This window comes from Macaca thibetana, chromosome 17, assembly GCF_024542745.1.
Source record: "Macaca thibetana thibetana isolate TM-01 chromosome 17, ASM2454274v1, whole genome shotgun sequence".
Classification (NCBI taxonomy): domain Eukaryota; kingdom Metazoa; phylum Chordata; class Mammalia; order Primates; family Cercopithecidae; genus Macaca; species Macaca thibetana.
Window position 1 is genome coordinate 92792882 of NC_065594.1, and position 23225 is coordinate 92816106.

General features: G+C 49.1%; 2 protein-coding genes across 4 annotated transcripts in view; both read right to left on the reverse strand.

Moving 5' to 3' along the window:
* The window catches only part of ADPRHL1 (ADP-ribosylhydrolase like 1), a 46867-nt gene extending 38886 nt beyond the window's left edge, over nucleotides 1–7981 (reverse strand). The window contains 1 exon segment of the mRNA XM_050767058.1: nucleotides 6976–7981. Within this exon segment, the coding sequence (XP_050623015.1) occupies nucleotides 6976–7189 (214 nt within the window). The 5' untranslated portion in view covers nucleotides 7190–7981.
* A 1955-nt stretch (nucleotides 7982–9936) lies between these two features.
* Nucleotides 9937–23225, reverse strand: part of DCUN1D2 (defective in cullin neddylation 1 domain containing 2) — a 40522-nt gene continuing 27233 nt past the window's right edge. For all 3 annotated transcript variants that reach the window (XM_050767050.1, XM_050767052.1, XM_050767051.1), the window contains 3 exons: nucleotides 16326–16408; nucleotides 13723–13819; nucleotides 9937–12216 (listed from right to left, as the gene is read on the reverse strand). In XM_050767050.1, coding sequence (XP_050623007.1) covers nucleotides 12137–12216; nucleotides 13723–13819; nucleotides 16326–16408 — 260 coding nt within the window. In that variant the 3' untranslated portion in view covers nucleotides 9937–12136. The remainder of the gene's footprint in view (nucleotides 12217–13722; nucleotides 13820–16325; nucleotides 16409–23225) is intronic.

Here is a 23225-nt window from a genome sequence, read left to right on the forward strand (position 1 = left end):
AGCACTTCTGTGATTAAGTAACCTGCAGTGTGTGGATGGAGTCCACATAGCCTCTGAAACCAGAGCCCGGGCGCCCGGCCATGCCAGGACAGGCTGTGGCAGGCGGATGCCCACTGAGGTGGGACCGGCGAGGGCGCCCCTCCCGACAGCCACTTTAACACCCAGCAGCTTGTTTTCATTCTGTACTAAAACTGCACTCTGGGCTTGCGGGTCGGCCCCGGGAGATGCCACTGCTCCCTTTTCCTTGGTGATGAATCCCCTACCTTTGGGGAGGGAAGGGGTGGGAATGAATGGGGAGAAGGAGGCAAAGACGGAGGCTTGGCCCACCCTCCATGGGGCAGAAATGGCACTTGGAAGCAAAAGACCTTCCCGCTGGTGGCTGGGGCCTTCCTCAGCCACATCAGAGCCAGATGTCCCAGCACGGATGGGTGGTGAGATTAGGAGGGGCACTTGGCAAAGTCACTCCCTCCTCGAGGACACGAAACCTCTACCGCTGCAAACCCCCGGAGAGAGCGTGCAAGGCCCCCAGCGGCTGCAAACCCCCGGAGAGAGCACACAGGATCTTCAGGCTGCAAACCCTTGGAGAGAGTGCACAGGATCCTGAGGCTGCAAACTCCCAGAGAGAGCACTTGGGGCCCAGCGGCTGCAAACCCTACAGAGAGCATGCGGGACCCCGCGGCTGCAAACCTCCTCTCCTCTCACCACAGAGAGAGCACACAGGGCCCCGTGGCTGTGAACCCCCCAGAGAGAGCACGCAGGGCCCCACGGCTGTGAACCCCCCAGAGAGAGAGGGCTTCCGTGGCTGCAAACTCCCAGAAAAGTGCTCAGGACAAGGACTCCATGTTGTGTCCTCCTACCACCAGTTCCCTGACCCAGCCCAGCAGAGGCCTCTGAAGAGTGAGGGGCAGTCCCGGGAGGCATGGCCGGCTGGGTTGTGCATGGTGTTGTCCACATGCACAGTGTTGTCATATGGGCACAGCACTGTCTACACTCACAGCCTTGTCTACACTCACAGCGCTGTCCACACTCACAGCGCTGTCTACACTCACAGTGCTGTCTACACTCACAGCATTGTCTACACTCACAGCGCTGTCTACACTCATGGTGTTGTCTACATGGCATTGTCTACACTTACAGCGCTGTCTACACTCATGGCGTTGTCTACACTCATGGCGTTGTCTACACTCATGGTGCTATCTACACTCACAGTGTTGTCTATACTCACGGTGGTGTCTACACAGCATTGTCTACACTTACAGCATTGTCTACACTCACGGCGTTGTCTATACTCATGGCGTTGTCTACACTCACGGCGCTGTCTACACTAACAGCGTTGTCTACACTCACAGCGTTGTCTATACTCACGGTGTTGTCTACACAGCATTGTCTACACTCACAGTGCTGTCTACACTCACGGCATTGTCTACACTCACGGTGCTGTCTACACTCACAGTGTTGTCTATACTCATGGCGTTGTCTACATGGCATTGTCTACACTTACAGCGCTGTCTACAATCATGGCGCTATCTACACTCACGGCGTTGTCTACACTCATGGTGTTGTCTACACTCACATTGTTGTCTACACTCACAGCATTGTCTACACTCAGGGCACTGTCTACACTCATGGTGTTGTCTACACTCACGGTGTTGTCTACACTCACAGTGTTGTCTACACTCATAGCATTGTCTATACTCACGGTGTTGTCTACACGGCATTGTCTACACTCATAGCGCTGTCTACACTCACAGCGTTATCTACACTCACGGTGTTGTCTACACTCACGGCGTTGTCTACACTCACAGTGCTGTCTACACTCACGGCACTGTCTACACTCACGCGTTGTCTACACTCATGGTGTTGTCTATACTCACGGCGCTGTCTACACTCACAGCGCTGTCTACACTCGTGCATTGTCTACACTCACGGTGTTGTCTACATTCACAGCATTGTCTACACTCACGGTGTTGACTACACTCAGAGTGTTTACACTCACGGTGTTGTCTACACTCACATTGTTGTCTTATGTGCACAGTGTTATCCACATGCACAGTGTTGCCTACATGCCTGGTGTCTACATGCACAGTGTTGTATGTGCATGGTGTTGTCTACACATATGGTATTATCTGTTCTGCATGTATGATGTTGTCATAAATGCATAGCATTGCACTGCATAAACACAGAGTGTTTACATGCACAGTGTTGTCTACACGCAGTGTTGTGTGTGCATGGCATTGCCTACACACGATGTTGTATGTATCATGTTGTCTACATGCACCATGTTGTGTGTGTAGTGTCTACGTGCATGTTTTCTGTACACATGGTGTTGTGTGTGTATGGTGTCTACACGCATGTTGTCTGCACACATGGTGTTGTGTGCATGCACAGTATTGTTTTACATCATGCCATGTTCATCACCCCAGTTCTGAGTCAGGGAGGACAGAGAATGTGGCAAGACCATGGTTTGGGAGACATGAGTCCTGCAGTCTTATGGGAGAGATGTGAGGGCTGCATTCCTACAGAATTAAGGTCACCTTTGCCTGCACACGAAGCCCCTGGGTGGGCATAGAGCTGCGTGGTTTTGTCCAGGCTGTGTCTAAACCCAGCGTGTGCCACTCACAGGCACCAGCACAGTCATTCCACAAACAGCCTTTCTCAACTCAGTCCTGGGTTGACAAGCCTAACCCTTCCTGAGTCCCCTAAAAGGATTCATTTTATTCTGGAATTAGGTACGAAATGTCTGTATTTAACTGAAATTTAGCCTTTTCAAAGCAAAAAGAAGTCCATAAAACAAAATGGCACAAAAAGCATTGTCTTTTCAGGTTAGAATTTAAGCTAGAAACAGATTTCAAAGCTGCTACCCTTGGGCTTCTCCCCAGGTTTCTTTCCTTTGGGACACTCAACTCCTGTCTCCTGTCTTCCCTGTCTGGTCTCCTGAAAGACAAATCAGTTCATAAAGCTGCCTGAGGGGCTGGGCGCGGTGGCTTATACCTATAATCCCAGCACTTTGGGAGGCCGGGATGGGCAGATCATAAGGTCAGGAGTTCAAGACCAGCCTGGCTCTACTAAAAATACAAGTTAGCCGAGCTGCTCGGGAGGCTAAGGCAGGAGAATCCCTTGAACTAGGGAGGTGGAGGTTGCAGTGAGCCGAGGTGGTGCCATTGTACTCCAGCTGGGCAAAAGAATGAGACTCTGTCTTAAAAAAAGAAAAAAAAAAAAAAGCTGCCTGAGTCTCCCAACTAGTATCTCAATAAAAAAAAGGCAAAATACTAACATTCAGTGAACTTGTAGCAAAATGTCGTGTTTCCAAGTATTTTCAGTTATTACAGCCCCAGGAGAGGCTGAGAAGGCCCTGTGCCCTGGAGACCGTGGCCAGTGACACCTCCCGCCGTCCTGCTGGGCCCTGAAGTTGGGGCTCAGTGAGCCTCACGGCGGAGACGTGTCAGACGAGCCTTCGGCCACCTTCCCACACTGGCCTAAGTGCTTCCTCCCACTTTGCTGGCCACTCCATTTAATCCTCTGTGACTGTGAGGCGGGAAGGCCCTGGCAGGAAGCCACTTCCCCCGTTTTCCCAGGGAGCGGGGCTGGGGAGCTGGGAATGGCCAGCTGCATACCTGGGCGATGGCTGAGCTCTCTGTGCACACCTCCCCCGCCAGGCCTGGCACACACACACCTGCTAAATGCCTGCCGAGTGACTCGGTGATAACACGCGCGTGACATGGCCTTTTCGCTCAAGGCCACGGATGCCGCCTCTCCTATATGTCTTGCAGAATGCTAGACACGGCAAATTCCTGGTTCAGAGTCTGCTTTTGTGCCCTGTTCAGAGGCACACCCAAAAGCGGGGAGCCACAGAGGCTGCACCTGACCCTCTGACCTGGGCTCACTTGAGCGGCAGAGCCAGGGTTTGCCAGACCACACAGCCCCGTGGCTTACGGGGCGAAGGACTTTTCAGTGCAGCTTACTTAAAGATGCCAAATGTAGTTCCGTTTGTACAAGCCTGCCTGTCTTTGGAAAGCATGCTGAAGAGCCACCGCACACTGCAATTGTTATGATACCTGCAGGCCACCGTGACCTCAGCAGTCAGGGACGGTGCTTACGAGCACGGGGACAGACTGTGTGGTTCCCGTCCAAGCTCCACCACTCACTGGGCTGTGTGGCACTGGGCAAGTGCCTGAACCTCTCTGTATGTCAGTTCCTTCTCCTGTAAGACTGTGATAAAATCAGCCTCCGCGGTGATGTGAGGAGTTCGTGTGGAGGATAACACGCGTGAAGCAGCTGGAACAATGCCTGGTACAGAAGTGCCATGGAGTCAGCACTCACCACTGTCGTTTTGTAGAGACGGAGTCTTGCTATGTACCTAGGCTGATCTAGAACTCCTGGGCTCAGGCAGTCTGCCCACCTTGGCCTCCCACAGTGCTGGGATTGCAGACGTGAGCCACTGTGCCCAGCCCTCACCATTGTTAACACAGCTCAAGGACCCCCTTCCATAGGCTACAATTTGTGATTTAAAGAACAAAGCTAAACTTAAGTGAAATTTCAACTTTGATTTTTAGTGAGTTGAAAAGAATCTGCTTGCTTTGGTTTCTAGAGGGGTAAGCGATTCCAGGGGTGATCTTGGACGCGTGTTTTCTCAGGACACAGAAACTAGACACTGCAGCAGCGCAGTGAACCCTCCCTTCCCGTCCACAGCTGAGGACCGTGAGAGCTTAGAGCAAACTTCCTTCCTTCTTAATAACAGCGCCCCACGGTGGCTCATGCCTGTCAGCCCAGCACTTTGGGAGGCTGAGGTGGGTGGATCACTTGAGGTCAGGAGTTTGAGACCAGCCTGGACAACAAGGTGAAACCCCGTCTCTACTAAAAACACAAAAATCAGCCAGGTGTGGTGGCGGGTACCTGTAGCCCAGCTACTCAGGAGGCTGAGGCAGGAGAATCGCTTGAACCCAGGAGGTGGAGGTTGCAGTGAGCTGAGATCACGCCACTGCACTCCAGCCTGGGCGATGGAGCAAGACTCTGTCTCAAAAAACAAACAAAAAACAGCACCCCGAACGTCCGTAACCCTTTGAACTGTGTGAATTTCGTGTCCTGTTGGGCCGATCTCCATCGGTGCATTTTTGGAGTGTCCTATGCTGCTGCCCTCCCTGCAGGCCTGGCAGGACCAGACCCACAGCCATGGACACTGCCACTCACAAAACGCCCACCAAGTGCCACCAGAGATGGGACATGCAGAGCTGCTGTGAGTGCACACATGGCATGAGACGCCCAGAGGAAGCCATGCTCAAGAGTGAGGACCAGCCGTCTACGGTGAAAACAAGCAGGAGCCTTGTCCCACAGGTGTCTGTGTGTGGAGTGCGCCTGCTCTGGGCTGCGGGGACATAATCGTGGGGCTGCTGGTCCTAAGGGCACACAAGAGGCTGCCTGGAAAACCAGAAGCAGGAGCTCCCCGACATCAAGGCTGTGAACACTTGGACGCCTCCCTGTCTCCAGCAAGCCGGGAGCCTTATCTTATCGCTGGCGCTTCAGCTCTCCCGTTATTTAGGGACCGGCCACAGGCTCGATGGCATTCCTCCACCGTGAGCACAGAACTAAACTGGGCGCGTCCGTGGCGGATGAACGGAATGGTGGAGTGAACGCGTGAGATTTCAGTGACTTAGCTGCAGCCCTCAGATTTTAATTCTGCCGTGATCAACAGACAGCACCCACGAGGTTTGGAAGAGCAAATGCCTCGTAGGAAAGCTGGACTGCATGTCTGTGCACCTGCCATTTCCCTGAAATTCATGCAAAAGCTTGATCCTAAAATCAATTTGCTACTTAAAGGTATTTTAAGAAGCTTTGTCTCCAATCTCGTCCAGTCGAGTTTACGTCATTTTCTTAGAACACATTTGTGTATGGGCAACTCTCCAAGCTGAACCGTTTTGGGAGATGATGTTCTAACCTTCAGTCATTGGAATTTAGAACTAATCTCCAAACAGTATTAATGGGTCCACATTTTAAACGGGCTTATTTTACATCCCTTTGTAATGAATTTGGAACAAGAAGGTTTAATCTCTGCGTGAGAGGTGAGCCCTCACCCTTCTCACACCAGCACAGCCGAATCACCCTGCTCACACTGGCACAGCTGAGAGAGGCTTAATTGGCTTTAACTCTATTAGAAACAGAAGGTGCTAGGCTTAGTTAACGCTTTACAAACACAAGTGAAAAGTCACATTTAAAAATTGAATCTTAATCTGCAAAGTAATACTGTGACCCCCAGAGAAACCACAGGAGAAACACGATCTGCCTCATATCAAATTTGAGGGACACTGGTGTCTATTAAATTGCCACTTTTAGCAGCGGCATCATGTAACACCATCGACTGAAGGACCGCACTGCCTTCAAAGCTCTCAGGGGCTTACTGGGAGAACTTGAGCAGCCACAGTGCTCCCTCCAGCCCACACACAGGAGCGAGGCGGGCCAGGCCCTACTGTGGCCACAGTGTTCCCTCCAGCCCACACGCCACAGCACGGCAGGGCCCGGCCCTACCTATGGTCACAGTGCTCCCTCCAGCCCACGCACCAGAGTGACAGGGCCCGGCCCTACCTGTGGCCTCAGTGTTCCCTCCAGTCCACACGCCACAGCACGGCAGGGCCCGGCCCTACCTGTGGCCACAGTGCTCCCTCCAGCCCACACGCCACAGCACGGCGGGGCCCGGCCCTACCTATGGTCACAGTGCTCCCTCCAGCCCATGCACCAGAGAGTGACAGGGCCCGGCCCTACCTGTGGCCGCAGTGTTCCCTCCAGCCCACATGCCAGAGCGAGGCGGGGCCCGGCCCTACCTATGGCCACAGTGCTCCCTCCAGCCTACACACAGGAGCGAGGTACCTGTGGCCCAGTGTTCCCTCCAGCCCACATGTCAGAGCGAGGCGGGGCCCGGCCCTACCTATGGTCACAGTGCTCCCTCCAGCCCATGCACCAGAGCGTGATGGGGCCCGGCCCTACCTGTGGTGAGGGCCTCGGCGGTTGCCATGTGCATGATGGTATTGTCACTCACGGGCCATTCTCCTGGCGAGAGGACGAGGTGGTCCAGGCCCCCAGAACGTTGCAGCTCCTCCTGAATCTTCATGCCCCCAGTGCTGTTCTCCTTGCAGACATTTCTGTAACCAAGAGCATCGCCGACACTCCCCAGCAACATTGCAGCCTTAAATTTCTCCATCTCGGGAGGCAGCTCCTCTTACCCTACAGCTGCAGAGCGTCCTGGCCTTTGTCTCCTCCTCGGCCCGCCTGACTTTTATAGTGGTCATTGTGTGGCTGTCAGGAGCGTCCTCTGACGGCCGGGCACTCCTTGTCTATCTCTGCAGGTGGCACCAATGAGAGGACCTTTCTGTCCCCCACGTGGGAGGTGTCAGCTTTCTTCCGCGTCTGGACAGGCACCAGCTCCTCAGCAAAGGAGTCTGCTGGCTTCTGCACTTCAGAGCGTTGACAGAGCGGGGGCTCCTCTCACTTCCCCGTGTGTGGTGCGGGGTGACGCGGGAGCAAATGTGTGCAGGCGTGCCTGTCACTGCGGCCCGCTGCGGGGCGTGACCTCACCCCTCAGGCAACAACCCATCTGCTGTCTACAGTTCTGCCTTTCCTGGACATTTCAAATACAATGTGTGGCCTTCAGTGTCCGTCTTCCTTCACGCAACATAATGTTGAGATTAATCTGTGACATGCAGTTTTTTTTAGAAAACTTTTCGATTATGAAATGTTTTTGATAGAACACTTTGTAAAGGGAACAAAGTCTATCTAGCTCCCGTGTGAAAAACGACGGTGTCTTCTCAGCATGCGGTGTTTAACGGCTCTCAGATAACCGGACTGCGCTGTGCGGTGTTTAACGGCTCTCAGATAACCGGACTGCGCTGTGAGGGGGAAAGTCGTCAGCAAAGCACAGGCTTCGCTGGAACCTCCCATCCGGCCCTCAGTCAGCTCAGCATATTTACAACATCCCTGCTAGCTCATGAAAAGAATATTAAAAATACGGAGGCCGGGGGTGAGGCAGACTAGCCAGGGCTCCTGGTTTGAAATAAATTAGGGAAACAGACCGTCGCCCAACCCTAGCCCTGGACAGGTCTCTGCAGAGGCCGGGTGCCCAGCGGGGCTGTCTCTCTCCCACCTCCCTCCTCGGGGCCTGGTTTCCATCAGACCCAGGGGAAGCGAAGGGAGTGACACCTGGACTGAAGAAATGCGTCTGATAAAAACGAAACTCGGCCGGGCGCGGTGGCTCAAGCCTGTAATCCCAGCACTTTGGGAGGCCGAGATGGGCGGATCATGAGGTCAGGAGATCGAGACCATCCTGGCTAACACGGTGAAACCCCATCTCTACTAAAAAATACAAAAAACTAGCCGGGCGAGGTGGCGGGCGACTGTAGTCCCAGCTACTCGGGAGGCTGAGGCAGGAGAATGGTGTGAACCCGGGAGGCGGAGCTTGTAGTGTGCCACTGCACTCCAGCCTGGGAGACAGAGCGAGACGCCGTCTCAAAAAAAAACAAAAACAAAAACAAAAAACACGAAACTCTTGTAGTATGCAGCGAGACAGCAAGAAGCATTTAAGTCACCATCTGGCGTTATACCAGCACTTGTTAAACTGGAGGTTCTCGAGCAGTGAGCTCATCTCATCCTCCACTGTCTGCTGGTAGAGCCAGGCATTAACAAAATCATGCCAGCTAGCATGATCCTGAGATCCAGAAACAAACAGTCCTTCAAAACCAGCAGGCAGGCCGGGCGCAGGGGCTCACGCCTACAATCCCAGCACTTTGGGACGCCGAGGCAGGCGGATCACCTGAGGTCAGGATTTTGAGACCAGCCTGACCAATATGATGAAACCCCATCTCTACTAAAAATACAAAAATTAGCCAGGCATGGTGGTGTGCACCTGTAATCCCAGCTACTTGGGAGGCTGAAGCAGGAGAATCGCTTGAACCCAGGAGGCAGAGGTTGCCGTGAGCCAAGATCACGCCAGTGCACTCCAGCCTGGGCAACAAGAGCAAAACGCCGTCTCAAAAACAAAACAAAAAAACCCCAAACACAAAAAACAGCATGCACGCAGGTTCCCTACCCAAACAGGACAGACAGGAGGGCAGCCCTTCATTCGAACTCCCACCCGTTCTAGGCAGAGCTGCACTGTGGGGCCAAAGCCTGTGTTGTTGAGGGGAGTGACACAGACCCCTCGCTGGGCGCTTGTCGATTCTCAGGCAGCGGAAACCTTTGCCAAGAGCACTGTCTGGCTCCCTCAGCAAACAGGACGGGATAAGGTTAGCTAATTAGTTTATCCAGGAAATATTTGCAGAGCCCCTACTTTGTACCTGAAACCGTGGACACAGTAACAAATATCAGAAGTTTACTCAGGAAATATTTGCAGAGCCCCTACTTTGTACCTGAAACCGTGGACACAGTAACAAATATCAGAAGTTTACTCTTGGCCCCATGAAGCCTGAGGTCACAAATGGATATAAACTTAAAGCTAAAACAACACAATGACATGCACAATGTCACTGAGAGGAGCTGGCAATGTTGATTCCGGAATGCCTGGCAGGTGCACTGCGAAAGGGGCAGGTCGCACATGATCCTTAGACCCCGGTGCTTGGCTGTTTCCCTTCGATAAGGGATGGTTTCCAGCAGTGCGTGCTGGCACACGTCCCCCCGCCCTGCTCCCACACACCCCCGTAAATCCTATTGTGAGATCTCTAATTCCTCACGAGCTACCACTTCAGGCACACGGTGCACCGCTGAGAGGGAACGCAACGACAGAAGCTGCCTGAGGACCTGTTACCTGGCCAGGGCTGGTGGGCCACATGGAAGGGCAGGGGCATGCCCGCTGGTTGCTAGCTGGGGGCTGTTCTGTCATCCCGGGACAAGGGCTCAGATGCTGACACCTGTAGGCAGGCATCCCTGCAGCCGAGGAGAAATCGAAAGGAAACCATACCCGAGATAAAACATTTAATGCTTCTGTTCTCAGCATTTCACAGCATGCAGGACTCAAATGTATACAACAGAAGAAAAAAACAATTTCTGGAAAAGCCTTTGTCCAGTGATATTTTGATATCTATTGACAATCTCTTAGAACTTTAAATCTCAAAAACAAAAAAGTACTGCGGATCTCCATAATTTATACAGAATTATCTGAATTCTATAAACTTTTCTGAACAGAACAATTACATGTCAAGAATCCATGAAGCCTCCAAGATGCGCTCACACATTTGAGGTTTTTATTAAAGCTAGTTTTTATTGTATTAAACAAATGCTCTCTGAGAATCGAAGACTTCTAAAGGTAGACAGGCCCAGTTTCCCGTTAAGGGTTCTGGAAGCAGAGCCTGGGGAAGGTCTGTGACTTGCCCATCACTGGACCACCAGAAGCCAGCGGGGGCCAGGCGGGGTCTCCAGGCTGCAGGTCCCTTCCAGTCCTGTCCCTGCTGCCCCCTGTGACCATCTCTGCTGAGAAGCATCGAAGGATGGTCCTGCAGCCGCCAAGCTCACGAACCTCAGCCATCAGATGTTCCTGAAGCACAGGGCGAGTCCTGTTCTCAGAAGCCAACCCAGCTGCGCGTCTGGGCTCTGTTCTCTCACACCGCAGCTGGGTCATCTGCGGCGACTCTCGTCTCCCCTGGGAAACAGCTCCAGCTGGTCCACGTCCTGCACGGTGCTGCAGGGGGGCAGCAAGGCACGCTTGTGACATGAGGGTCTCGGCACATGTGAGGTAGGGTCAGCAGTGATGTCCACAACTCGACACACGCCCTCCACACCTGGGCGGCACTCGTGGGTACCCCTCAACCAGGCGGCCACGAAAAACAGATGAAAACACGGCACAAAGACGGACTTCAGCTCACCAATCAGATGAAGGTTTTGGGGTTGGGTTTTTTCGGACAACGATGTACATTTTAGCTTCCGAATGTGCACAGGGGCACAAAGGTTCAGATGCTGGCACCATGGGCACCACAGGAGGGTGGAAAAAACCAACTCATTCGATTTTATTGTATTGATTTATTTTTTAATTTATTGAGACAGAATCTCACTCTGTCATCCAGGATGGAGTGCAGTGGTGCAATCTCGACTCACCGTAACCTCCGTCTCCTGGGTTCAAGCGATTCTCCTGCCTCAGCCTCCCGAGTAGCTCAGATTATAGGCATGTGCCACTACGCCCGGCTAATTTTTGTATTTTTAGTAGAGACGAGGTTTCACCATGTTGGCCAGGCTGGTCTCGAACTCCTGACGTCAGGCGATCCACCTGCCTCGGCCTCCCAAAGTGCTGGGATTACAGGCGTGAGCCACCGTGCCTGGCCTCGATTTTAAAATCCACAATTCATCACTCATGAAAGAAATGTTTTTCATGGAAAAATGTCTTTTAAAATATAACTAAAACATATTTTTTAAAAACACACTTTATGAAGTTTCTCAGGTCAAGTAACATTTAAGTAAGAGGGGTCCGCTGATACATAAACGGTGTGAGATAAACTCTGCTGGAATTGTGCCATGTGTGCCGTTGCTGTGCAAAGCTACATGGGGACTGAGAACCATAAAATGATTTTCAGATGTATGTCTAGAGAAAATGGAAACAAAAATAGAGCTGGTAAATCTAGATATTCGATAATTCAAAAAATATAAATCTTGAATTCCTGGCACCAATTTTAAAAAACATTAGACTCTATGACAAGATCATCTCCTTTAGGGCACATTCTTAACAGCTTTGACTTATATAAAAACGCAGCACCCTGCAGAGGACACGTGCCGTGCTTCCAGTGCCACTGCAACATCATTCGGCGGCGTTCGGCCGGCCGCTGGTTCGCCTGATGGCGCGAGCTACGCAGCATGCTCTGCGGTCCCACAGGCGGCGCCACGGCTCTACCTTAGTGTTTTGTAAATACTAAAAAGTCATGCAGAAATCTCCTAACGCAACAGCTATGATGACAAATCTCCAAACATCCCAAAGCAGCCATGTCCTGGGGAACTTCCTGCGGTGTCCACAAAGCAGCCGCTGCTGTCCTCCGGCAGAATGGGATGGCTCCTCTGGTTCCATGGCGGGCCAACAATGACTTCTGGACTCAGTGACAATGCACCCAGGAACTGACCGGAATTTCCTTGCAGGACACAAATCATTTCACAATCTTACTCCTGCTTAACTTGCTGCCTAGAAAAGGCTGCGTTTTCCACCTGTGACTACTGGCCGTGCATACTCTACAAAATCATCTATAAGAACAGGCCAAGCTCCTAAAGGAAAGCAAGCAAACAGAAGACCCGTTAGAGCACCGTTTTTATCTTCAAGGCATTGTGTCACATATCAATCCAACATTTACATTTCAAGAACCCAAATGATTTGAGGTCCATACCATTTGTGTTTCACAGAATGAACCAGCCCAGGTTACCCAGTTCTTTTGTCCTAGCACAGCCAGGTCGGGAGCCCTGGTATGTGCGTGCTGGTATGTCCAGGGGGCTGTGGGCTCACAGTGGCCCTGCTTGCTCCATGAGTGCCCCAGGCAGTCACACCAGCTGCTCAGGAAGGGAGTGAAATGGACCCACTCGGACCAGGTGGCACGTTCCTCAGGTCACTGGCATTCTTACCATCAGGGGGTGCTGCCTCCTGCGGCTCTTCCCCAGTGGGACCACCCCCTCGTGCCCTGCCCTTCCCCACCCCGGCAGCCCCGAGGGCCCTCTGAGCTCCTGCACTGCTGCCTCAATCCTGGAAGCTGTGCTTCTGTCAATGAAATTCAATGATCCCTTCTTTCATTTGACAAGCAGTTACTGGGTGCCTCTGATCTAGGGACGGTGCAAAGTGTGGAGGACACAGAGAAACAGAAGCTAAAACAGGCAGCCAGCCACGTAAACCACCCGTTAAAGGCACGGCGCCAGTGTCCAGAACAGATCACTGCCTGCTGAGGGGGAGGGAGGAAGCAAAGTGGGTGGGGGTCTAGAGGGGGGCCTTCTACCCGGAAACCATCCCTCCCGAAGGTGGCAGCGTGCCCAGCACACAGCAGGCTCCAAAGGTCCTCCAATGCAGCGTCCTAAACACGGGGGGAGACAAATATATATATATATATATTTTTTTTTTTTTGAGACGGAGTCTTGCTCTGTCACCCAGGCTGGAGTGCAGTGGCCGGATCTCAGCTCACTGCAAGCTCCGCCTCCCGGGTTCCCGCCATTCTCCTGCCTCAGCCTCCCGAGTAGCTGGGACTACAGGCGCCCGCCACCTCGCCCGGCTAGTTTTTTGTATTTTTTAGTAGAGACGGGGTTTCACCGTGTTAGCCAGGATGGTCTCGATCTCCTGACCTCATGATCCGCCCGTCTCGGCCTCCCAAAGTGCTGGGATTACAGGCTTGAGCTACCGCGCCCGGCCTAGAGATATATTTACGTAAGAAGACAGGAGCTGGAATCTCTGAGGAAGCCTAAAGAGCGCAGTGTGGAACTGACCTAAGGCATCATGCGTGACTGAGAATCTGGGAGTGGTGGTTTCCGAACACCTAACTCCGTGGCTCCACCATGGGGGTCTCTGCACATCCAATTTTGAAATGCTTTGGCTTAGAGGACTGTCTTCTTGATTTACACTAAATATAAAGCCGCATTTTTCTTTTGTATGATTTACAGAAAATAAGGAAGGGGGTAGGTAGTATTATCACCACCCCCATCTCAGTGACGGGGTCACCACTCTAGAGGCAGGAAAAGTTAACGTTCTCAGGTGTAAGCATTTCGGTCAATCATCTGAAGCACAACTTCCGGTACCTTCTTCATCGTAGTTAGACATATCATCTGCAATCATGTTTCCAAAGTCCAGAAGGAGGTTCCAGGTGTCCCTTGGAATTGATCTTTTGTGATGCTCCTAATATATAAGGAGGAAAAAAAAAAACCACCAGATTTAAAATACAGACCTTAACTCTCATACATTCTAGTGGCCTCGCGATCTTCAATTAACAATCTTCATTAATTTGATTAGGAACAAGTACAATAACATTGTTAAAAGTAATAGTGTTCCGCATAAATGTTAAGTGCTACAACAATGCCAATGTCCAAATATAGGAAGCGACTTATTTAAAAACAAAACATTTTAAATATTACAATTATAAACTCCTGTTTTGTCACACAGAAGGGCAGCATTTTAATCTCGTTACCTGCCCATCAGCTGCATGTATATGTATATATTAATGAACAGCTCATAAGCTTGTCTTACATTTTAAAACATTAACCTGCTATCGAATTACATGTAGTTTTCCGCAACTTGTTTTTTCCCCACTCAGCGTAACGTTTGAAGCGTATGCGGGCTGACTTGTTTGCGTGGCTCCAAAGCTGTGCTCCATCGCACCAATATTCTGACTTTTTAGTCCGTTCTCCTGTGGATGGTCACTGGCTTTTCCAGTGTTCTGCTGTTTAAACGACGACACTGTGAGCGCCTTCATCCCCATTTCCACACACAAGAGCGTGAGGTTCTCTGGGAAACATCTACGACTTAGGTTTGACCCAGGCAAGGCATAAGGGGGCTGTGGGCACAGCATCACTGACCTCTGGATGTTTTGAGAGAAGTAATACGGCACAGGATGTGACGAAACACACAGCTGCAAAGGCACCTCCCCATGGCAAACCCACAGAACTGAGTGACATCTCCTTCTACAGACAGCTCCGCCCCCTGCCTGCCATGCTCCCTGGGTGCCACCCGCAGGACTCAGTGACATCATCTTCCACAGACAGCTCTGCCCCCCGCCTGCCATGCTCCCTGGGTGCCACCCGCAGGACTCAGTGACATCATCTTCCACAGACAGCTCCGCCCCCTGCCTGCCATGCTCTCTGGGTGCCACCCACAGAACTGAATGACATCACCTTCCACAGACAGCTCCGCCCCCCACCTGCCATGCTCTCTAGGTGCCACCCACAGAACTGAATGACATCACCTTCCACAGACAGCTCCGCCCCCTGCCTGCCATGCTCTCTGGGTGCCACCCACAGAACTGAATGACATCACCTTCCACAGACAGCTCCGCCCCCCGCCTGCCATGCTCTCTGGGTGCCGTTCCCACATGAGGAAGCAGAGGCATGTGGAAGTGACCTGCCCAAGCCACAGGACTCGTAAGTGGCAAAGTCTGTGTCACCCGGTGTCAGGTGAATGGAGGCGGTGCGGTCCTGGCCTGGCTGTGTGTTGGCGTTGGAAGACCACTTCTTCCACTTTCATGGACAGAATGGCAAGAGGTCTGGGCATCTCTGCCACCACCAGGCTTGTGGCCACTCACTTTCAACAACCCACAGCTGCACCTGCTGCCAGCAAGGCGAGCTGGTACGACACAGCCCTGTCCCACGCCAGGCAAGTGTCTCTCCAGAGGGCCCATGAAGGCCTCCTTTCCTTCTGAGCATGGCCTCAGACCACAGACACACAGTGGCTGGGCACCGCCAGATACACTCCAAAGTTCTGGAACCCAAACCAATGCACAGAAGTGTGGCACTGGCACTGTGTTGAGGATTCGGAGTTCTCAGTGGAAAGACAGAATTACTGTCTAGGTCCTCGGAGGAGACAACAAGGGGGCTGCTGGGCTGGGGTCGCAGAGTCTCCAGGAACCCCAGCCTGAGAGGAGCTTCCGTGACTGCCAAGGAGCCACATTCTGAGGTGGCCCCGGATCAGCCCCATCCCAGCCCTGCGGTCTCCTGCAAGGTGACAGAGCCAAGTGGCAACCTGTCTGGACCTGTGGATCTCTGTGTGGGACGTTCATCCCTGAAAACCTCCACGTGTGAGGCCTGAGGTGGATGATCACACGCAGCTCACACCTACCGACCTCCCTCACGTGTGAGGCCTGAGGTGGACGATCACACGCAGCTCACACCTACCGACCTCCCTCACGTGTGACAGAGATCCAAGTGGCACACACCGACCTCCCTCACGTGTGAGGCCTGAGGTGGACCTGTGGCTCACACCTACCGACCTCCCTCTGTGAGGCCTGAGGTGGACGTTCACACGCAGCTCACACCTACCGACCTCCCTCACGTGTGAAACCTGAGGTGGACGATCACACGCACGACCTCCCTCACGTGTGAGGCCTAAGGTGGATGATCACACGCAGCTCACACCTACCGACCTCCCTCACGTGTGAGGCCCGAGGTGGATGATCACACGCAGCTCACACCTACCGACCTCCCTCACGTGTGAGGCCTGAGGTGGACGATCACACGCAGCTCACACCTACCGACCTCCCTCACGTGTGAGGCCCGAGGTGGACGATCACACGCAGCTCACACCTACCGACCTCCCTCACGTGTGAGGCCTGAGGTGGACGATCACACGCAGCTCACACCTACCGACCTCCCTCCACAGTGAGCACGAGAGCGAGACGCAGGAGGACACTTACCAGCAAGAACGTGTTCCAGAGATCTAGAAACTTAAACCTTCCAGACAACACTAACTTCCAATACGCAACAGCCATTTCTAAGTCTGGCAAAAAGAGAGAAAGAGCAGTTAGTAAATCTCACTCTCTTTTTCTACTGCACAAAAAACGACCACTTCTTAGCACATCAATATTTACTTCATCAGTAAAAGGTGGCAATTTTACCCAAGAGTCATGAGGCTTAATCTCTACGGAAGCACTCCTGAGAACTCTATGTAGTCTAATTTTATACATCTGGGGAAACTTCTTCAAAAAGGTTTTATATATTAAGTTATTTGGATATGCACACAATTTCCCCCCCAATTAATCAGTTTTGGAGACTTGCATTTCATACATAGTGGGTGTTCTTTAAACATGACCTGATCTGGATACTATTAATTCATATCATTTGTTTTTAAAAATAGACCACTGGCCTGAGTGTCAAACTGCAAATCAAAGGACCAGTTTAGAAAGGAAGGGACACACTGTTCTCCAAATAGACCTGCCTTATTACTATATGAACTAAGAATCTGTTTCACAAGTAATTATAGAGGCCTTATGAGGGCTCTGATTTGTTCCTAAAGCATCAAGTTAAATTGGCACCTAGCAGGGAAAGCGTTCTCACTGATACAAGACATCTACACACTGACACTGCGTATCAATCAAACAGGACATCTAAACATTTACACTGCGCATCAATCAAACAGGACATCTACACGTCGACACTGCGTATCAATCAAACAGGACATCTACACGTCGACACTGCGTATCAATCAAACAGGACATTGACACATCGACACTGCGCATCAATCAAACAGGACATCTACATATCGACACTGTGTATCAATCAAACAGGACATCTGCACGTCGACGCTGCGTACCAATCAAACAGGACATCGACACATCGACACTGTGTATCAATCAAACAGGACATTTGCACATCGACACTGAGCATCGGTCAAACAGGACATCTGCACATGACACTGCGTATCAAACAGGACATTTACACATCAACACTGTGTATCAATCAAACAGGACATCTGCAAACATTTACACTGCGCATCAATCAAACAGGACATCTGCACATCGACACTGCGTATCAATCCAACAGGACATCTGCACATGGACACTGCGTATCAATCAAACAGGACATCTGCACATCGACACTGCGTATCAAACAGGACATTTATACATCAACACTGCATATCAATCAAACAGGACATCTACACATTGACACTGCACATCAAACAGGACATCTACACATTGACACTGCGCATCAAACAGGACATCTGCACATTGACACTGCGTATCAATCCAACAGGACATCTGCACATCAACACTGCGTATCAATCAAACAGGACGTTGACACATTGACACTGCGCATCAATCAACCAGGATATCTCACATCGACACTGAGCATCGATCAAACAGGACATTGACACATCGACACTGCGTATCGGTCAAACAGGACATCTGCACACCAACACTGCGCATCAGTCAAACAGGACATCTGCACATCGACACTGCATATCAAACAGGACATCTGCACATCGACATTGCGTATCAATCCAACAGGATATCTGCACATCGACAATGCGTATCAAACAGGACATCTGCACATCGACATTGCGTACATCGGACATCTGCACATCGACACTGCATATCAAACAGGACATCTGCACATCGACATTGCGTATCAATCCAACAGGACATCTGCACATCGACAATGCGTATCAAACAGGACATCTGCACATCAACACTGCGTGTCAATCAAACAGGACATCTGCACATCGATACTACATATCAAACAGGACATCTACACATCAACACTGCATATCAATCAAACAGGACATCTGCACATCAACACTGCGGATCAATCAAACAGGACATCTACACATCGACACTGTGCATCAATCAAAGCCAACACCCTCACTTTTCCCACACGGGAAAAGTGGTGATTATTTCACGACTTCTATACAAATCTCTGCTACTGAAGATGTCTAATAGAATATGAATGCTTAGTTTCAGGGCTGTCTCCAATCCATAGTTTGTGAAATACTGATTTATTCTCTGCTCAACAGGATCTTGATAACGATTTCTTTTTATATGCTTGACACAGCAAGTACATAAAGGGGTTCAGAATTCTACTTTTTTAAAGTGACCGGCCAGGCGCGGTGGCTTACTCCTGTAATCCCAGCACTTTGGGAGGCCAAGGCGGGTGGATCACCTGAGGTCAGGAGTTTGAGACCAGCCTGACCAACATGGTGAAACCCTGTCTCTACTAAAAATACAAAATTAGCTGGGCGTGGTGGCTCATGCTTGTAATTCCAGCTACTCGGGAGGCTGAGGCAGGAGAATCACTTGAACCCGGGAGGTGGAGATTGCACCAAGCCAAGATTGCACCATTGCACTCCAGCCTGGGCAACAAGAGCGAAACTCCGTCTCAAAAATAAATAAATAAATAAAATAAAAAAAAAAAATAAATAAAGTGACCTCCTTTAATCATGTTGAACAGTGTTCACCACTTTTAGGCAATAAAAGAACAGTTATATTTACGTAAGATAAACTAATGTGAAAAGCAGATTAATACGTTAGGTAATATATTAGTTTAAATGCAAAGCACATAACTAAACACTTTTCAAAGGATTTTTTTCTAAATCTGGTTTAATCCCACTTAAACAGAAGTTACTAAAGTTGGAGCTCTAGTAAGATTTCCGGGTCGATCATTATTAAAATGGGATAAGCAAGAGACATATGAATAGCAAAACCCACTTTAAATAAAACGCCTCTAAATTCCCTGTGTGCAAAGGCATCATTACCAACTTCCTCAGTTTTGAATACCCTGGAGTCTGAATCAGAAAGAAAGAGAGAGTCAGAAAGTGCCACATAACTGAGAAACAGAACGGCTCTCTAGACCTTACCGATGGGACCCGCAGTAAAATGCTAAGAAGATGATTAGTCTTGTCCTGCTTATAAGTCTACATCCTTATCACTTAGGAAGAACATTAATTGAAATCTATATTCAACTCATCTTAATGATGTAAAGCTCTCACATTGAGAAATGGAGGTGAACCTGGGGAGGAAGAAAAAATAAAGTTTGATGGCATACATGTAATCTAGTTACTTAAAGTTTTATGGCATACATTTAATCTAGTTACTTTGGGTTAGTTTTAGTCCTAAAAACTTTTCTTACAAAGGACCTGATTTGTATGTTTGTTAATCACATTATCAGAAGTAAATATATGCTTTTTCAATATTTATTATTATTTATATAAAAATGTTTTTAATATTGTCCTAATGGACTTAGCCATTTGCAAAACAGTAACAACAACAACAAAAACAACAACTCAGAATGGCAGAACTTGAGGGCGGAAATCAAGACCAACAGCTACTCTGGTGGCTACATCTTTATAGCAGCTATTTTCTTCCCAAGAACCTCGAGAAAGTCTCATCTCCTAAGTGAAAACACGTTAGAAGAAGGCATTACGATTTAAAATTCATGCTTGTGATGCTCCACTTAGGATTAGATAATGAAGATGTGTCCTCTATCAAAAAAGGACCTCAGGGCAGACATAAACATTAGCTAGCTCTCATGAAACTTGACTTCCTCAAACATCAAGATTCTCAAAGCTGGCCAGGCACAGTGGCTCACACCTGTAATCACAGCACTTTAGGAGGCCGAGGGAGGAGCGTCACTTGAAGTCAAGAGTTTGAGATCAGCCTGGGCAACAGAGCAAGACCCTCACCTCTTTTTAAAAAAAACACACACACACGATTCCCAAAGCCAACTGATTCCAGACTCTAGCCAGTATGAAACTATGTTGTTTCTTACATCAAAACAGAGCCAAGTAACTTTATCCTCTTTAGTAGGTTAACCATTAGTTAAGAGGAAAGCATCATCTTACATAAAAATACAGTACAATTTTCACACACACACAGACACACACACATACACACAGATACACATAGATACACACAGATACCCACACGGAGACACAGACACACACACAGAGACACAGATACCCAGACACACATACACACAGTGACACAGACACACAGATACAGACACACAGAGACACACAGAAACACACACACAGACACACACACACGAAGGAAATAAAGGGTAAATCTGTGTCTTTTGGCTCCATGTTCCCACGGCAGTCCATGCTTTTTCTAGCAACAGTTGGACACTTGTCTCAACCTGTTCAATTTATCCTTAATTTCTCACAAGACAGACCATGTAATCTTTGGAAATGGTAAACTGATGGCTCTATTTTTGGGTTATAGTCATATAATTATTATTCTTGTTTTATTTCTGTTTGTTAAAAGCCCTCAAAAAAACTTTTCTAAAAATAGTGTATAATCTATTTGAAGTATTCACACAATCTAATCATTTCCCGAGGAGGCTATTGTTATAATAAAATTTCATTTTCTCTCAGCTATTGTCATGAAGCAAAGAAACAAAACCAGTGATGCTTCCACCCTATAGTGAATGATTCTGACAAACATTTCATTTAAGTGTCTACAGGAGTAAACAAGTCCTTGTTCTCAGTGAGGAATTCAAGGATAAACTCTCAATCTGTTGCAGCTTTCAATGGCCTATTCTGCCACTGAAAGTTCTGATGCTTGAGGAAATTTATAAAACGCAGGCTGAACATGGTAGGTCCTGAATCTTAAAAATGTTTCAAAACACTCTCTACACATATACTGACCTTCCTTGACACATTTGTGCAGAAAGAAAATGAATTTTGCAACTCTGAACTGGCAATTAATTTAGACTCTAATTTATAACCTCCTGGAAATTACCATGGAATGAAGTGGTGGCGCCCAGTGGAAGGAACGCGGTGCGTTTCCAGGACGGGGCAGCCGGGCTTCGCTGCGGGGGGCGTGGAGCCTCTGCAGGCCCAGTGCTCTTCCCCAGCCACCACGCTGCGAGGAGGCCCAAGCAGGGCAGCTGGGGGCAGGTGGGAGGCCACAGCGCAGAGCAGCATGGATGGAAGAGAAGGGCCACCCAGTGGAATCTGCCCAAGTTCCTGACCCAACGGATCATCAACTACCAAAATGACTGTCATTTGAAGCCCCTGTGTTTTGCGCAGTCATTACTAACCCAGGCAGCCGGCCTGGCTGAAGCCTGAGGGACTGTGTTTCAGCAAGCTCTGCAGTGATGCCGATGTTGTTGGCTTTGCCAACGGCCTAGAAAAGCTTCGTAATACTTTTCCGTATGTGTCAAGTTAACATGGCATTATAAGATTAAAATTTTTAAAGATAATACCTACACATGACAGTCAGATAAAATGCTAATCTTTTTAACATTTTTCCATGTCAACATTTAAATGAAGGATCTCCTGCATTGCAGAGTATCAATAACTATAAATGGTTACCTCTAATAGAAGCTGAATTATCTTAAGATTATACTGAAGATATTAAAGTAACAGTTCAAAATAGTCAGAAAAAAAGTTTTATCATTCACTGAAATTTCAAAGTGTCCTTCCTGATAAACATTTAACAATAACAAATAATTGCTATTATTTTAAAATTTGGATCAGACTAATTCTCACTTTGGAAAGGAAGCTGGATAGACGTCTAAGAATTAAACTGCTCAAAAGTAAAGCATGACCCACACTTTCCTTGAAAAATCATGATCATTACACTCAGACCTGAAATGGCCAAATTTTAGAAAAGTGTGAGAAGCAGCATTTCTTGCTTGGGTGACTATTGCCAGAGAAAACGGGGGTGAGGGGATGAGGAAACAGAGAGAAGTGGAGAGAAAAAAAAAAAAAACTGCATGAGATGGAAGAACAGCTATAGCAGAAACCGAAACCTGTCAGGAGCACAGGTGGCCCTGTCCTTACCAAGTGACAGAGCCCAAGAACGCTGAGGGATCTCATCCCAAGTCTTCCTCTGCACCATTATTCTCTTGTCTATTTGCTTTTTTTTTTTGAAATAAGGTCTGGCTCTGTCGCCCAGGCTGGAGTGCAGTGGTGCAGTCTCAGTCACTGCAGCCTCCACCTCCCGGGCTCAAGCAATCCTCTTGCCTCAGCCTCCTGAGTAGCAGGGACTACAGGTGTGTACCACCACACCCAGGTAATTCTTGTGTGTGTGTGTGTGTGTGTGTGTGTATGTGTGTATATATATACGTGTGTGTGTGTGTGTGTGTATATATATTTTTTTCTTTTTTGAGATGGAATCTTGCTCTGTCACCCAGGGTGGAGTGCAGTGATGTGATATCAGCTCACTGCAACCTCTGCCTCCTGGGTTCAAGTGATTCTCGTGCCTCAGCCTTCTGCGTAGATGGGACTACAGGTGTGTGCCACCAGACCCAGTTAATTTTTTGTATTTTTAGGAGAGATGGGGTTTTGCCATGTTGCCCAGGCTGGTCTCAAACTCCTGACCTTAAGTTATCCACCCAGAAGTGCTGGGATTACAGGCATGAACCACCACGCTCGGCCTGCTTGTTAGTTTCTAGAAAAGACTGGTAATGGTTTCTTGAGAATATTGATGATAGTTACTGAGTAATCAGGGTCTAAACTAAAATGAGCTTTAACTTTAATGACTATTTTGCCTCAGCGTCTTAGAAAGAAATAAAAGTGGAATAGAGAAGATGAATAACAAGAGTTTTATCACAGAAAACCAAATGCTTTCATTTGTTAAAAGTAGACTGAATCTGACATCTGGTGTGTAGTTCATAAATCAAGAGTTATTTTATAAACAGAGTCATTCTGTAGATGCAGAAATACTTTTCAGTGTAGACTTTCCCCTCTTTTGATATGTTAAGTCATTTCTCCATTCAGAGGCAAAATAATAACTCTTCACTGCCTTTAGAATAAACATTTCCTCCCCCGATGTGGAAACTAACTTAAATTTCAGCATACGTTTTCAGGGGAG